The 17,990-nt window shown below is 38.8% G+C and overlaps 2 protein-coding genes across 3 annotated transcripts in view; both read right to left on the reverse strand.

The window, feature by feature from the left end:
• Positions 1-10,462, reverse strand: part of LOC104819381 (sacsin) — an 18,629-nt gene extending 8,167 nt beyond the window's left edge. The window contains exons 1-6 of one of the 2 annotated variants that reach the window (XM_010549415.2): positions 9,980-10,462; positions 8,978-9,704; positions 4,802-8,322; positions 2,283-4,730; positions 609-2,095; positions 232-495 (exon numbers count right to left, since the gene is read on the reverse strand). In XM_010549415.2, coding sequence (XP_010547717.1) covers positions 232-495; positions 609-2,095; positions 2,283-4,730; positions 4,802-8,322; positions 8,978-9,704; positions 9,980-10,308 — 8,776 coding nt within the window. In that variant the 5' untranslated portion in view covers positions 10,309-10,462. Of the gene's footprint in view, positions 1-231; positions 496-608; positions 2,096-2,282; positions 4,731-4,776; positions 8,323-8,977; positions 9,705-9,979 lie in introns of both variants that reach the window. The other variant, XM_010549414.2, reaches the window with a different exon arrangement.
• Positions 10,463-15,105: 4,643 nt separating this feature from the next.
• On the reverse strand, positions 15,106-16,272 carry LOC104819382 (protein MIZU-KUSSEI 1-like). Its single transcript, XM_010549418.1, has one exon. It carries the CDS (start codon positions 16,021-16,023, stop codon positions 15,304-15,306), a length of 720 nt encoding a protein of 239 aa, XP_010547720.1. The 5' UTR covers positions 16,024-16,272; the 3' UTR covers positions 15,106-15,303.
• Between the last annotated feature and the right edge of the window lie 1,718 nt (positions 16,273-17,990).

Raw genomic sequence — 17,990 nt, forward strand, 5'->3', positions numbered from 1 at the left:
TTCCCTAGAACCATGGAAAAGACAGAAAAAGGTTTGATTCACAGCTAACTTGCACCATTTCAGAATCGAAAACAATCACTTTCGCAACAAGTTGGTTCTATTTCCACCAATACCAGTAATTGAATCAACATAAATCATCCAAGACATCAGCAACCAGGAAAAACTATTTTCAAAACGGCAGTTTTTAAGGAGGGAAGATGGGCTCATGGAAGTAAAACAAAGAGTTCATACCTATCAAGGAAAACATCTTTGCAGCAGGAGAGTGAGTCGTAGACGCAGAGAGAGCCAATCCTTGAGGATCAAACATGTAAAAGTAGCCACCCGAAACAATAGAAAGAAGATCGCATAAGAAGTAGCAGCTGAGAAGGCCCAGGCCGTAGTTAAGAGTTTCACCCCTAATTCTCCCGGGTGAAAGATGCTGAAGACCAGAAACCTCATCCCTGTTCAAGTTAGCACCTTCCAAAATGGCCACCATAGCAGGACCTTGAAATTCACCTGTAAAAGGTTAACATGTCAAGAAGTATCGACTAGACTTCACAGTGACAGAACAAGATGACAAAGAACAAAAGCTTAAAAATCAAGAATATAAGAGATCTGGTAATAAGTACCAAAATTATGTTGCAGCAAGGACTTGCGAGCGTGCTCCCTCTTGTCAAAAATTAGGTGCAGCTTCTTAACCTTGCAGCAGTCAGCCAATTCAAGAAGGTCGAACAACACTAAGTCTTTGTCTCCGTATAATGATAGAAGCTCCTTCAGTTTCGCGAAATCCATGCAAGGGATATCTTGGGTAATATCATTGTCCACAAGGGAAATGCAACGAAGTGACTTTATACCTAACTTGTAAGCCAAGTCATTGTTGATGCTAGGATGCACAAAAGTTTTGCCAGGAAGAGAACTGTTTTCTACCCATGGTGCATCATTATAAACAAGATCCTCAAAAGGCACCAGAAATCCATCAGAATCTGGGACTAAAAGTAAATTGTCACCATAATCACACGATGTCTCAGACAAACAGTCTGCAATGGCTTCAAGAACACAATGGACAAAATCTATCTGCTCGTCCATTAACGGTGATCCTCTAAAATCATTCTGCAAGCGCTGCAGAGTGTTCAAGTAATCTGCAACGTCAAAGCTAAGTCGCACACCCAATTCGAGAAGCAATTCTCTAAAATCTGATAATTCTGAGGGGACAACATAAAAATAAGGGGTAAATTTCACCGGTGAATCAAAAGCAAGAACACCTGAAGAGACAAAATCATCTCCAATCCAGACCCAAGGAATGCCATTTAATGCTGATCTCAGAGCAGGAAAATCATTAGTCCTGATTCGTTCTTGCAAATTTGTATAGAGCAAAGGAATTTGAATTTGTAACATGGTTTCGAAATCAGGACTAACTGATGAACATGACTTCTGTTGTTTATAGGACTTGGATAACTCAACCAGTTGGTTGCACAGGATATCAATATTCAAGCAACCCGTCCACCCAAGTTTCTGATGCAGATACGAAGAGCGGCATTCCCCGTCCAGCACATGCATTGTGGCAGACACCATAAACATTTGAGATTTGGGTCTCACTCTATCTGGAGATGCCACTAAGTTAGTGGATTTGAGCCATGGAATTCCTTGTAATGGTGGATCAGGGCGAATAGGGCACCAAGGGATGGACCTAAGCTGACACCAAAAATCATCTTCTGATTGATCGGTGAACAAGATCCTCCCAAGACAGCCAGATACCATGTCATATTCAGAATCGTTTACTCTATCCGAAGAGCCACTGTCTACGTCAGTAATACACAGCATTACATTCTGAGGTTCATCATGGTTTTCTTCACATGTCTCCAAAGCACGCTTGAGAGAAAGAGATTCTATATGTAAAACTAGCCTTCTTCCATAATTCAATGCTTCTAAATCCCCCGAGTCATGTAAAATTGACACAGTTCTAGCAGCATCAAGATAACCAAAAGAATCCAGACTTGTTCTAAGTCCAAGGCCAACCAGTGCATCCAGGATCCCAGGCTCTGAAAATGTCTCCGAAGGAAAGTAGACTTCTCTGTGAAGAAGCTTTTGTAGACCAGGTATGCGAGGATCATAAAGCCTGAAAAGAGGATTATAATATGAGAACTACAGCTTGCTGTATAAAGTCTATAGAAACCAACAAAGAAAGGTTTGAGAATCGAAGTTAGCTTGGATAATATCATCATTGCAAGCAGAAATACATATTCAACATTAGTTAATCAGCATCGGAGAACAGAAAACACAACAAGTTAAGCAAACCGATAAACCTGGAGGGTTGTTGCCACAATCCATTTGAAGCGAGAACAAAAGGTGTTGAAGACAAGGCAAGTTTAATGGAAACATCCTCCGCAACAAGATCATTCAAATCATGCAAAATTGTCAAAAGAGCATCTGGCTGTGAAAGGAACTCTGACATACGGTTGAGTACACATGCCTTGTAGAATTCCGTTCTCGAGGGTTCTACGATGTTTAAGTATCTTTTGAAGATAACTCTCTCCTTCTCAGAATCTAGGCGTACAAAATCATCATCCAAAAGATCATCCCTGATACCATCAGGTTTCAGCCACTTGACTGGTCTGTTCAAACTAACGAGATTTCTATTTCTGTATGACTCAAATACAGGGAGGTGCTTGATGGTCTCAAAATGGATCTCATTCATTTGTCCTCCAGAAAACCACTTTGACTGAAGAATAAAGCTTCGAAGTTCTTGCAATTCTCCTTCGGAAGCATTACAGAAAAGCTTGTTTATGCTTTCTGGCTCACCAGAAACAGCAAGAAAAGCATTCAATATGCCAGCTGCGGTTGATGGTTGAACATATTTTTCCAACAGAGGATGTTCTATTGGAACCTCACGGTTCAAGAACTGACATCCTGTCTTCGCCAATAAAGATGACATGTTCTCACTCCAGCCATCATCTTGAATAACATTTGAGTTTTCAATTAATTGCATGAGGCAACAGTCCCCAACTGGCAATATAGGCCACTTAGAAAATATCGAGAGCTCATCGCAACACAACTTAAGATAGCTCCAAAGAACCTTTATCCATTCCACTGTAGGATGCCCTTGTTGGCCGGGGGTCCAAAGTACCTTTTTCGACAGATGCCAATCTGCTGGAAGTAGCTTAAAAAAGAGCTTCTCAAGTATATTGCAAGAGAGGAGACATATGTTTGATTCTTCACTTTGAGCTACTGCCAACAGCTTCCTGTGAACATGTTCTGGCACTTCAGAGTCAACAAGTCGGTGAGGAAGTGAATCCTTCAGAAGTTCATGCCCATTCCCTTCTGCGACAAATATTCTCTCAGCCACACCGTTTTTGTTAAAAGACGTAAATGAACCATCAGCAAGAGGTAACAGGGGTAGACCATAGAGAAGATCAGCCTGAAAGGGAACTTCTAAATCAAGCAGACAGTACTCAAGTGTCAATGTCAAACCATCTCTATCGCGAAACTCACGTTTTCGCCGGGACAACAGAGTTCTTAATAATCTAGGCGTCAGAAAATGCAAAGATGGGCAAGCATCCTTGAATCTTTCAGCAAGTGACTTTGAGATAGTGACAAGAGGGAGACCAGCATCTGCAAGGACCTCAACAAGCTCATCTGCTTTAGCAAAGTTAAAATCAGGAAGAATTGCTTGCTTGGTTGAAATCCATTGACCTCCTCTTGCTTTGGTATACAGCACACGAAGACCACAATTAGCAACAAAACTGTAGAGCTTCCGCACCAAAGATGCCCAGGGTTCCAATCCTATAGTTACTGGCCAGACAGAGAAGAACAAATCACATGGGCCAAGTTCAGACGCAATTTTTTCAAGTAAATGACCGTAGGCCGGGACAACAATTTCCTCGATCAAGTAAAGATTCCAGTCCGACCGTGTTTTGCCACCCCCAGCCATGTCATTACCAAACCAAATGTCCCTCCGGTTTGATGACAACTCAAAATATGCATTGATATGCGCTGGGAGGCCAGTACTAATGGGCAGTGGCAGAAAGCAGAAAGCACGGCCATCAAAGTTTCTTTTGTTCTGAACCGGAATCGTAGATAACTCAAATACGTCAGAAACGCCAGCAGCCGCATCATGCTTCACATTGTTAGTTTTGACAGAATTTATAAGCACAGCCACGCTAGCCCAGGGTATCAACTTGTGGGACATCTCTATAAAATTTGACTGTTTTTTACTGAAACCACCACCCAGACATTCACCAGTTATCCATCCATGAGACATACAGCCAGAAGAATCTTGTTCCGTCACCACAATTTTTTGGCATTTATATGGTAGATCTTTATCTATTGTGCTGGTTAGCTTTTTTAGCAGCTGATCTTTACTAATTCCAGCAGATCGATTTTCATCAAGAAGGCTAAAGACTTTATCTGCGGACCTTGATTCAATTTCTTGCCCAACAATGTAATCCTTGCATACGCGATGCAGTAATTGCATTTCATGACCAGTCCCTTCCTTCACAAAGATGGAGATTGTTTTCACGTTGTGCAGAAAAAGTAAAGTCTCAGAAACCACGCTAGCAAAAGAGGAGAACAGAGATAACACATCTTCAGGAGCGTATGCTTCTTTCTTTATATGGCTCCTGGAAGCAACACTAGCATTTCTAAGAGGAAACCGGAAGAGGGTACCAGGAAATGTATGCTTTAAATCACACCCAAAATGTAAGAACGGGGTAAATTGATCGGGAAACTGGTCCAAAATTTGTCTTCCTACAAATTTAATCCGCCAAAATGTAAGACCGGGGTAAATTAATCGGGAAACTGGTCCAAAATTTGTCTTCCTACAAATTTAATCCGCAAGCCTGGGTGGGAAGGAGAGATACCAGGCAAATGGTTGGCATGAGGATCAAACATAACAATGTTTTCCCCAGAAACAAATGCAGGGATATCTGTGAAATGATAAACACAGTTAAATCCCAACCCAAACCTTCCAATCGCAAAAGGTTTTTCAAGTTTGCTTGCTTGACCAATGCGGGAGATCGCATACAGATCTTGTGGAGTAAAAACCGAGTTGTTGAAGCAGTACAGAGCAGGGCCCTGCCAATCTGCCATTTCAGGAGAGAGAAGAGAAGAAGTCCCATACTGAGTTCTATCCAAAAGAAATATCACTTCAGAAGCTCCTGCATCTTCAGCATTTTGAACGAGCTCAAAAAGAATCCCAGGCCCATCAGCATACATTTCTAGTATGTGTTTAAGTCTCGTGGTCAATGCCTCGTGCTGTCCAAATGCCTCAGCAGCACCAGATAAACTCAAGTTCATTGAATCAGCACTTTCAGCCAGCAAGACTCTACGAAGTGAGCGAACACCAAGTTTTTCACCAACTTCATTAGATATGTTACCATGGACAAATTTCTGCGTTGTTCTCTTCGCATTCAGTAACATTGTAGATTCAGCATCAAACGAACTGTTGCCATTGTCTGAAGCAGCCAACCATGGAGCATCATTGAAAACCAAATCACTGGAAGGGAATAGCCGACCAGAAACATCTGGTAAGTAGATTATGACTTTGTCAAGAAACTGCGCTTCAGCTAGCTGCTGTGAAATCAGCACAGCCGCCCTGATTTCCTCGGGACCAAGAGGTGAACTACCTTTCCTTGCAGCCATTCTGCATAAGATATCAGTATAATCGGGTGGCATTAAATATTCACGAATTCCAAGCTCCAAGAATAGTCCCCTGAAAACTGCTAAGTCGGTAGGTATGACACGTACATAGGGGACCAGATGAAGAGGACCATCAAGAACCACCTCAGTTGAAGTTGCAAACCCATCACCTACCCAGATCCAACGACTACCTTCAAGTACAGCCTTTACTATGTCCATTTCATCTGAACCAACTAAGCTTGCAAGAATTGAGTATATCTGCGGCATCGCTAAAGCTAGTTCCTGTCGAAGAACCTGATCATTCAGAACTTCATTGTTCTTTCCAAGTTCAAGTAACTGAGCAGCAATTGCACTGCCTCCTGGAGGTGACAACCATCCCAGGTTATAAGCAAGCGCTGTTGAAGAACATTCACCATCCAGTATCCGCATGCTTGCAGAAACTAGCCACATGTCTGTTTTGGGGCGTACAAGCTTCGGTGGAGCGACCGTAGATGTCACAGCTGGCCAAGGTAAAGCCTGAAATGGAGCAGAAACTAAAACTGGGCACCAGCAGATCATTCTAAGATCATTCCAGAACTTTACAAGGTTACATTTCAGATTACGCGGTCTGAAGGCAGTTGCGGCTCGTGAAAATATTCTGTTTATAGCTCCATCATCTTCAGTGGACTGATCAGGAAGCCATTTCATTGCATTCACCTCTAAGTATGAAAGAAGCACTTTACCACGTGAATGTGCCTTTTCTAGATCTGTGTGCACCAGTTGCTCTACCTGTCGAGCGCTCTCTAAAACCGTCTCAGGAGAAACAGCTGTTCTAAGGCCCAAACCTTGAAGCATATCCAATATAGCAGATTCCTGGAATCCACTAGCAGGGAAACTACCTGAATCTTCCAATAAAGCATATAATTCCTCGTTGCGAGGATCATGTAAAGCAGCCGGATGTTTAAGAGTCCCGCTGACAGTTGGAACAAATTCCAAATTCCTCATATCTTCCCTGAAGCATCTGTCTTCAAGAGACAGTTGTGGAAGGTTTTGCAAAATAGAAATCATGACCTGATCACGGATCTCAGGTTGCAAAATTCCAACTCTGTCGAACACATTCAGTCTGTAGAAACTAGCTTTACCCATTCTTTCAACACCATAAAACCTCAAGAGAACATCATCTTCACTGCTAGAGGAGCCTCGAACGAACTGACATCCCAGAAGACAACCTGGCACATCCAATGGAGGTAAATACTTTGGAGGATTAACAAGATCGGAAAAGTTGTATTCTTGAGCAGAAATTCCTTCATATACACGATAAATGGGCAAAACCCTACAATTTCTGAGGTAAGAATCCCCAATTTGACGTCCTACGTGCCATTTCGGATCCAGAAGAAACCTACGAAGTTCATCCTTATCTTCAGCGGTTAAGTTATAAAGAAAGGTTTGCACTCCACCATTGTCTGGTGAGGCAATATCAAATATCGAGTCTAATACACCTTCATAACTAGCATCAGAAACAAAGGTGGGCAAATCTGAATGTTCAACTTGAAAATTATTGTCCAATATTTTGCAACCAATTTTCTCCAAAACATTTTTGACTGCAGTAGGAAGTTTCTCCACGTTAATCAATTTTGATTGCGCAGAAGCTCTGTACAAATGGCCAGATGTGGATGGAAAAATTGGCCAATCACAGAACAACAAGAGGTTCTCGCACTGTTTCTGAAGATACTGCCAGAAGATAACAAACCATGACGATGATGGATGATCTGAGTCGGAGTCTGGATACCAAGAAACCTTAACTTTGTACTTCCAATCAGCAGGTACAAGCCTAGGAAATAATTGAACTAGATTGTGGATACTGAAATTTGCAAGATTTCCTTTTGATGTCTCTGCAATGGAAGATAGCCTGCCATATACGCTTGGAGGAATGTTCCTATCAATCACTCTATCATAAACTTTCTGTAACAACAGATGCTCCAATTCATCACAGATAAAATAGGAGCCGCCTTCTGCATTTTCAGCAAAAAAGCCGAAGTCACCATTTGCCAACGGAAGAAGTGGCAGGTTGCCGGCTTGTATGCAAACACAATCATCTGTCAGATCTTCCAGGCAATATTCCAATAATACGACCTTGCAATATTTCTTCAAATTTGAAACATTTTTGCATTCTTTGAGAAAGTTACGAACTGAATCTGGAGTAACAACTTTCTGAAGAAAAAACGACTGATGTTTCAAAAGCATATCGAAAACAGGTTTCGGCAGATGCACGAGAGGCATTCCAAGCTGCAGTAAGGCATCTCTGAGTTCTTTGCTCTTTGAGAAATCATCGTCATGAAGGAAAGCTTCAGAAGGAGACACCCATTTTCCCCCTTGGAGATCTGAAAACAGTACAGGAGAGTTGCTGATGTTTTTGTAAATATGCTCAACCAAAATGCTCCATGGTTCTTCAAAAGATCCACTTGGCCATATTGAATAGTAAGAATCTTTGGAATCCAGCACTCCTCTCAAACAAAGCAGCAATTGTGCAAAGGTGGGAGCGACCACGTCTTCCAGAAGAAGCCTATTCCAGGCTGAACGAACTTTTCCACTCCTGTCCATGTCTTCTCCATACCAAATGCCACGGCGGTTTGATGAGACCTCAAAGTATCCATTGATTTGTACACTCAACCCAGTTCGTACAGGCAACGGGAGAAAGCAGAAAGCCTGTCCCAGCTTTAGCAAATTGTTCTGTTCAAACCATAAGAAGCCCAAGTTAAGAATAAAATTTTCAAAAGGAAGAGAACAAAATTTCAACCAAAAAACAGATTAAAAAACTTCCTTCAAATTATAAACTAATAAGTAATGAAGAAGCATGCAGAAGAAATTTATGAAATTCCCAGGATAACGAAAAATGATACAACCAAAAGCATGCAAAAGCACACATCATATATAGATAACGGTCAAAATTTCGAAATGCTAAGAAAGATAAGTGATATGTCCCAAAATCTCAAATGGCTCGAGAGGATGACATGATGTAACTGTAAGTTTCACCAAAGGTAACGTATTGTGTTTAACAAAAAGAATACTAATAGATCCACAGAGAAAGAAAAGTATTTTTAAGTATGCAAACCAATATATCAAATATTAACCGATATCAACACATACCAAAACACACTACCTAGAAGACATGCACACAGATGTATGACATATTACATATTACATATTTTTAATATCTACCAATATCAACACACCAAAACATATTATCTGGTCGGGCAGGCACACATACGTATGAAATATGGAGAAGCAAAATGAACATAAAAAATGATTATAGAGCCGAACAACAGAAAATCCAGATACGAATAGCAAGAAAGGAACAATAAACATTTGCAGAATCGCACAGTACATCTGATGAATCATCTGAAATGCATGCTGCAACTGAAGCCCATGGTAGCAAGTGAATATCATATTCTTTGGATGCAGTAGCCGCAAAAAGACCAATTCTGCTAGATGACGATGCCATTGTCTGAACTATGTAAAATCTGTCCTTCCTCCGACTATTCTGGCTTCCAGTTTCATGGTCGTTCAAGAAGTCCAGAGTAAACGAATCCATCTCCTTATCTCCAGAAATTGATGTCTTTGACAGTCTAAAAACTGTCTGTCTATGCCATATGATATCATCATTTGGTGAGCTAACCGAGCATGAATAAAGTCTTTTTGGCTCTGGATCTCCAGCATCCCATGTATATATTTCAATCGATAATACACATTTGAGAAAGAGCAATGAGAAAATCCCTTCCTCGAACAATTGTTCAAACATCAAAGAAATGTCAGCTTCAAAATAGGCTTGCCTTGAAAGCCTACTAGTCGCTGCCTGCTCCGAACTCCTCAACGGGAAACGGAATAAAGTACCACGAAAAGGGTTTTTCATGTCACAGCCAAAGACACAATATGGAGAAAACTGGTCCTTATACTGCAAAAGAGCTGAAGAACCGACATAATCAATTCTCTTTCCTGGATTTGCTGCAGAAATATTAGGGAGATAAGCGCCCTGGGGATCAAACAATACCACGTATTTGCCACTCACAAAAGAAGGCAGATCAGTCAAATGGTATACGGAATTGAAGCCAACCCTATAAAGATATAAGTTAGGGACATCGTATCAGAATACATTTAAGGGCCTGAAAAGTAGAAATGAGATGAAATTTACATGATGGCCAAACCCCTAAGCATGCCGAAGAATGCCAATCTATTGAATAAATAGATAAATTTCTAAGATCAACTAAGTAATATATCCAGAGCTATAAGTCCATCAATCTTAAACTCTATGTAAAGTGATCGAATTATGTCTTCAACAGCAAGTAAGCGTAGGAAACGTGAGAAATTCACGAAGAACAACCCGAATTACCCGAATCGGCCGGTCTTCCAAGCTTGTCCGTGCTTCCCTGAACCTCCAATTCTGGAGATACTGACAAAATCATCTTCGGTGAAGACGGCATCATTGAAGGCCAGAAGAGAAGGACCTTGCCACTGAGCCAAAGAGTCTGAGAGCAGAGAACCCGACCCGTGAACCCGACGGTCCAGGCAGAGACATACCCGGGTCGCTCCGGCGTCATCGGCGTTCTGAATGAGCTCCTTCAGCACGGTCGTACCCTCTGGGTAGTTCAACAGAACCTCCCGAATCCGCCGGGTCAAATCCACCTTCTGCCCGAAATCTTCGAGAAGAAGCGAATCCATCTTCGATTCCTTCTTTTCTCTGCTTCAGAAGGTCACAAGCTCTCCATTGAAGAAGGAGATGATGAGGTGGTAGGGTTCGGATCGCAAGCAAGACGCTGATCCTGTTCGGTTGCTTTGCTCGCTTGCTTGGTGAATTCAGAGCTCCGCTTCTTTATAAAATGCTAAACAATTTCCAAATTATCTCAAAAATTTTAAGCCCGGCTATTTATTAATTAATTTTCTAATTGTTAAGCCCCGATTTATTGATTAGTCAAAGCCAATAACAAATGGAATTCCCTCTAAGTGAGCCGACGGGTCTTTCTCTTCCTCGGCCCAAACAAATGATATATGGGCCGTATAGGGCCCATTGACCATAACTTCGGCTAATCTATACAACTTTCTAAAATTACGAAATTCACCTACAACTTTACTCCATATTTAAAAAAGTCCGCTTCTTTTAAATATGTTTTGTTGGTACTTTCTATTTTTAGTTATTTAGTATACATTTATATTAGACTAATCAATTATATGATATCATTACAATGATGATTATTATCATGTTATCATATGATTTTCGTTACTTTTTATGAAGATTTCCTTGCTACTTTATTACAAAATAATTATATTTAATATCTCAAACTTGGAAGCAAATTATTTAATCTCTTAAAAGTGGGCGACACATAATTGTATCGTCAACCACGTATGTGGAATGGCCAAATGGGCCATCAATGCCCAATCTTAACATCAACTGACTATATATATATATATATATATATATATCATTAATAAGTGCTGCTCGTTGTATTTGGACCGACGTTCCAACATATAATATAATAATACATAATGTACAAAGTTGTTAGACACACATAAAAGTGTATTCAGAGTAATTAAAGTTGTCATAAATACAAATTTTCATAGACAAAACCCTATTATCATCATACAAATAAAAAAATGATATTTGGGTTTATAAATTTCAAATCAAACATTAATTTGTATCGTATGAAATAAAAATTAGGAAAAAAGGTAAAAGAATTTAAAAAAAAAAAAACGATTCTTTATCAAAGGCAAAAACATCATTAGCACTATGCATTTTTTCCTGACACTGCCGTCAATGGTCGCGATGTAAAATAGATCCGGTTCGCGAACTGGCTTACGAGCCAACCCATATTTTTCCGAGTCGGGTTCAAGTATTTTGAGTCCATAAAAAAACGAGCCACACGAGCCGGGCTCATGGCGAGCTAGCCCGTCACGATCTGGGCTGGCTCGCGGACCAGAACAAATATTTTTTTTTTTAAAGTTTTAATATTTATATATATACAAATTTTATTTTTATTACATATTTAGTTTATTTTGTTTAAAATTTTAATTTTTTTTATTATATTTTAGATATTTTAGAAATATTTTAAATATTAAAATTATTTTAAAATATTTTTTAGTATTAAAATTTTATTTTTAAAATTTATATATTTAGCTCGCATACCGACTTGTTTAACTCGCAAACTAAGATGATATGGATTGGGCTGACCTATTTTTGGCTCGCTAAAAATCGGGTCGGACTGGACTGAGTTGAAAATTTTCCAGATCGGAACGAGTCGGACTAGGCTGGTCGGGCCAGTCCGTTTTACACCCCTAGTCAATGGTAGGGTGGGAGAAAATGTTTTAAAAAACGTTGAGAATACGGAGAAAAATACGTGGGAAATTTTTTTTAAGAACATTATAACTAAAAAATCAGTAAAAATATTTTTTTATATTCTTGTACAAAAATGAAATTCCTGCGGGTAAAAACATTGTTCATTTCCACGAATAAACATTATCAAATCATAAAAAAAAGTGTTAAGAGTTATGAGATTAATTTATAAAAATTGTCGATATATTAAAAGTTGAAATATATGTCTGTTGTGATATGTGCATTTGTATAAAGGTGTGGATATAATAGATCTTTGGTGAAATATATTCTTAGAAATTAAATACACTAGGATTTGTCTATAAAATAAATATTTAATTATAGTTTATATTTTTGTGTATTACTGTATTTTATATCATTCTTAGTTTATTCTTTCTATTTTGAACGTTTAAAATCTTTATCATTTCTCATTTTCCAAATGAATTTTATATTTTTAGACGTCTCAAAAATTTAATAGACATTCAAATTTCCATACGGACAAGACTATATATTTAAACATTCATATATTTTCACAAGAATACTAAATAATTTCGATATATGGAACCGAAATAAAGGCTAGCTGCCATAGTGCACTGCACGGGACAGGGGCTAAGATGTCTATCGCTAGGAGTAGCATTTTGGTGCCGTTTTTTGGAATCGAACTATATCGGATCGGAAAATACGATAGTTTTTAGAGAAAATTTACATAAATGTACCCAAAAAAACCGTCTTTGCGTTCTATACTTTTACTATTGTAATCTTTGTATTCTATACTTTTTAAGTTAAAATGACCATCATATCCTTCTATATTATTATAACCTGCAGATTTTCTGCATTTATAAAAAAATATTTGCATGAATTTCGTTTTCCTCTACATACATGAAAAAACACTTATATGGATTTTGTTTTCTTATATAAATATAGAAAAAACACTTGCAGGTTAGCAGGTGCGATAGGTGTCGTAGGTGCTAAAGATGACCTGCCGCAGGCAACAGGTCATCTGGCAGACCGTAGGTCAGCTGTCGTAGGCTGTAGATCATTTACCGCAGAGCGTAGGTCATTTTTCACAGACGCAGGTCATCTTCTACAATTTTTTTTTATAGACATTTCATCAAACACCTTATGTGCATACAAAAAATGATCAGACTATCATAGAAAAAGAAATCAACCAGAAGAGTATTTGAATACATTAGATAAACTGTAAAAAATAGAGAAGATAGAGAAAATGTTGGAGACCGCACATCATTTGCGGCAGGTCCGCAGGGCGATAGCCGCATGTCCGCAAGGCGATAGCCGTAGATCCGTAGGGCGATCGCAGGCCAAATGACCTGTCACATACCGCAGATCATTTGCGGCATATCACAGTCATCTGCCAGAGACCATAGGTTATTTAACGCATAGTGCATGTCATTTTTCACAGATCGCATGTCATCTGCCGCAGTTTTCTGATACAGATATTTCATCAAATAACTTATGTGCATGAAACAAATGATTAGAATATCACGAAAAAAAAATCAACGAGAAGAGTATTTGAATAAATTAGATAAACTATATAAAAAATAGAGAAGATAGAGAAAATATTGGAGAAAAAATAAGATCAAATAACAAAGCGTTCCGATTTCTAAAAGATAGATTGTCACAAAAAATGATCATATGAATACTATAGAAAAAGAAATGATGCAGAAGAATATTTGATTGATGAGATAAACTGTAAGAAATAGAGAATATAAAAAAAAATATTAGAGAAAACAGAAGGTCGTAATAGTAGTTATATGGTCGTAATGAGGCGTAGTCATAGTTATATGGTCATAATGAATCGTAGTGAATCGTAGTTATATGGTCGTAGTTTGTCGTAGTGAGTCGTAGTGAGTCGTAGTCGTAGTTATATGGCTGCAGGTCCGCAGGTCCGCAGAGCGATAGCCGCAGGTGCGCAGGGCGATAATCGCAGGTCCGCAGAGCGATAGTCGCAGGTGCGCAGGGCGATAGCCGCAGGTCCGCAGGTGCGCAGGGCGATAGCCATAGGTTCGTAGGTCCATAGGGCGATAGCCGCAGGTCCGTAGGTTCGCAGGGCGATAGCCGTAGGTCCATAGGTCAAATGACCTGCCGCAGACCGCAAATCATCTGCCAGAGATCATATGTCATTTAACGCATAGTGCATGTCATTTTTCATAGATCGCAGGTCATCTACCGCAGTTTTCTGGTACAGACATTTCATCAAACACCTTATGTGCATGCAAAAAAATGATCACATTATTACAGAAAAAAATCAACGAGAAGAGTATTTGATTAGATTAGATAAACTATATAAGAAATAAAGAAGATATAGAAAATATTGGAGAAAAAAGAAGATCAAATAGCAAAACTTACCGATTTTTGAAAGATAGATTATCACACAATCGTAGAGAAATACTGTAAAGGGTAGTTTGGGTATTTAGGAAAAAAAGTATATTATGCAAAAGTTGTTTTTTTTGTGAGATATTTTGCAAATTTCGTTTTTGTTTTGGTACAGTTTGCCAACTGCCCCTATTTTTTAATTGAATTATTTTAAATTTTTTAACGGTATTTTTTTAGAAAATCGAATTTTTTAAAACCGATCCGGACCTTAAAAATCCAAAAAATGAGTTTGAAAAAAAAACGGGGCGAATGAGCTAGTCCACATTTTTCGATATGGACTAAGAAAATTTAAGTCCGAACAAAATGGTCGAACAAACCAACTCATTACGAACCGAGCTCATCATAAGCCAATTCATCAAGCCCAGGAATTGACTCACGAATCATGAAAACAAAATTATTTTTTTGATAATTTTTAAAAAAGTTTTATCATTTTTCATATTTTTATTATTTTTTAAATATATTAAATATTATTTAAATATTTTAAAATTATTTTATTTAAATTTTTATTTGGTTCAGAGGTAGAGTCTCGAGTAGAACTATAAATTTTTTAATTCGAATAAAAACGGATTTAACGAGATGGGTTAGAAAATGAATTGGGTTGGAAAGAGTCGAGCATCACTATATAGAGAGATTCATGTATACGTGTAGAAATTACAACACCGACAAACAAAACTATACACCCCCGATATTTAAACCTCGTAACCCGGTTTTTACAGATTATGAATATTTCGGTCTAATTCATGATAGATTGAACATAATCATTTCACGTGATCGGAAAACCATGGTTGCGGATTTAACAAAAACCGAAATTTCTCCCTCGGTTTATTTTTTTTCCCTAAAGAGAAGGAAACAAGGTATATCACCGTTCAGACATAATTGATCTCCCCCAAAAAACCCTGAACCCAGACCTTCTATCTGACACAGAGACTTTCTTGTCCCGACACTCTTCGCCTTCTCCGTCAGATTCTGAGTAGATACAGACTGAGCTCAGGAGCTCCATTGCTGTCAGGGTTCATCATGTAAAAAGCTTCAGAGTCTGGCGAACCGACTACTCTCTCGAACTTGGCCCTCATGTACATCACATCTCCGGCGCCGGATTCCTCCGTCTCCGGCAGAACTCCGGCGCCCATTGAAACCATCTCGAGGGCCTTCAGTACCTTCGTCTCCTTCCCTCCGCACTCCCTCCTCGCACCGAACCCGCATTTCTTCCCGTTGCAGTACGTCCTCCACAGTGGCTCCTCCACCAGCCGCCGCGAGGGCATTCTCGTCTTTTCACCACCGCCGGCGTCTTCTTCCTTGGGCCTGTCGCACTCCAAGGCTATCCTGACGAGGCCCGAGGCCATCTCCTTCACCAATCCGCTGATCGGAGTGGCGAGCTCGACGAGGAACGCCGGAGGAGAGGTGGGGTCCTTCTGGATTGCGAAGTGGACGTGGCCGCGGCGGGATCCGAATAGGGTGCCGACGACACGGGACCCGAGCGCGGATCGGTTCCGGGAGAGGGAGGCGATGACGGAGCGGAGACGGGAGACGGCGATGGATTGGAGTTTCCTCTTGGGAGTGATTGAGGAGGAAGAGGGAGCGGGTTTAGGGTCGTGGTTTTCATGGGATCGGACTTTTCGAGTCCAATGGAAGCTGTGGTGTCTCGTGGAGGAGAAATCCTGTGATGATCCTCTCGCCATCGACCGAGCTCAGAGAGAGAGAGAGAGAGAGAGAGAGAGAGAGAGAGAGATGGGTGAAGACAGGATTTGGTCTCTTTGGGGACTTTGCGGGAGTGTGTTGCCCTTGATGTAGGTTGTGTGTGTGTGTGTGAGAGAGAGAGAGAGAGAGAGAGAGAGAGAGAGAGAGTACTGACATGAGATACAGAGAGAATGGTCCACAAGTGATTTGGGAAGACGATACGATACGAGCAAAGAAAACAGAGGGAAAAAAAGGACCAAACTACAGAGAAAAAAAAAACAGGTTTAACATATGTAATGCGACTATTGCTCCTTCATATTCGAGCATATATATATGCGCTTCATATTTGTTATAATACACACGCATATATATATATATATGATTTTAAAAAACTCGAATTTTGCATACCGACTCTAATCTTATATTCCATGCAGATGATATATGAGATTTGGTAATTGTATCAGAAAACTCGATTTTTTGGGTTCAGGTACGGATATCCATGTTATCGGTGATAAGGCAAAATACACTTTTGCTCATTTAAATTTATTTACGAAAAATAATATTATAAAATATACTTATTTTAACTGACTATTTAACTTTTTTTTACAACATTTTATCCATTTAACTTGTTATTTAATATATCTACATATAGATATAACTTTTATTCGATATAAATAGTGTTTTTTAGCTACTGCATTGTACTGGTTGACTTTGACGGTTGCAGACTTGCAGGTGTTAATCGTTGGGTAGATTTGGTATGTATCTTTTTTTATGAATTTTGAATATATTTTATATATAATTATATAGTTGAAATATTGATTTTAGATATATGGATTAAGATTGATTTTATATTTTTTTTTTGGTAAGAGAAAATCAAGAAATGACAAAAAAGAAAAAAAGAAACCGTTGAGCGAAGGGGGACAACGTGTGCATGTTCTTTCACTTTCTGTGTGGGGGTTTTGTTTAACCACAAGACTCGGATTTTGTTTTGACTAATTGCTTTTTTAAAATTCAATCTATACACAGTAAAAAGTGTGGAAAATAGTTAAATAAAAATATCTAATACATAATAAATTACTAATTAATATGGATATGGATTCTGATCTCTTACTTTAATTACATATTATGGGTTTGCATAAAATCAGGACCAATCTCCCCCCGTTATGTCTTTTGTAGTGAATTGAATCTATTAGATGATAAATAAAGAAATTTTACACCCCATTTATTGTAACAATTTGTAACACGACAAAACACAACAAAAGAAGAGAAACCAGCTTTTGTCTTTGCCATTTTCGTAATATCCTGCAGCTGTGACATTCTTCTGCTAATGTCTGATTTACATACACATATATATATATATATATATATATATATACATATACATAAATGAATTTTTTGGGTTGCTTGTTTTATATGAATGTAATGATTTATTTGTAATCGGAATGAGAATTTCAATCTGTATCTGTATCTGATCCTCTTATTGTCGGGGTGCAGAGTCCAACGCAAACCTGCGAACTCAACTCACACGTCATTATTCCAGTTTCTGTCTTTTAATGACGTCACACATCATCGATTTTATATTTCTTTTTTTTAATCATTATTACTATTTTTTATCTAAAAAAAGACTGAAATAAATAGCAACCGTTGATTCGGTCTGACCCCACTGATTAAAATCCCGAATTAAAAAAGATGACAAAACTTTGACCAGAGACTCAGACCCAAAAATAACCCCAAAAACACCCCAATTAATGAAAACACATAAATGCTTCTTTTCCAACTAATTTACAAATGAATGACAAGTACACTGTGATGTTGTAAACCATCGTATTGTAAAAATCCAACTTCCTAATTACATCTGAATCACAGTGCTTTTAGACCCAAATAAAAACAAAATTACAAGGCTAAGTAGTTGTATAAATATAAAAAAAAGGGTTCATATATCGACACAAGGAAGGCGGGGGGGGGGGGG

This window comes from Tarenaya hassleriana, unplaced genomic scaffold (assembly GCF_000463585.1).
Source record: "Tarenaya hassleriana unplaced genomic scaffold, ASM46358v1 Cleome3, whole genome shotgun sequence".
NCBI classification, from domain to species: domain Eukaryota; kingdom Viridiplantae; phylum Streptophyta; class Magnoliopsida; order Brassicales; family Cleomaceae; genus Tarenaya; species Tarenaya hassleriana.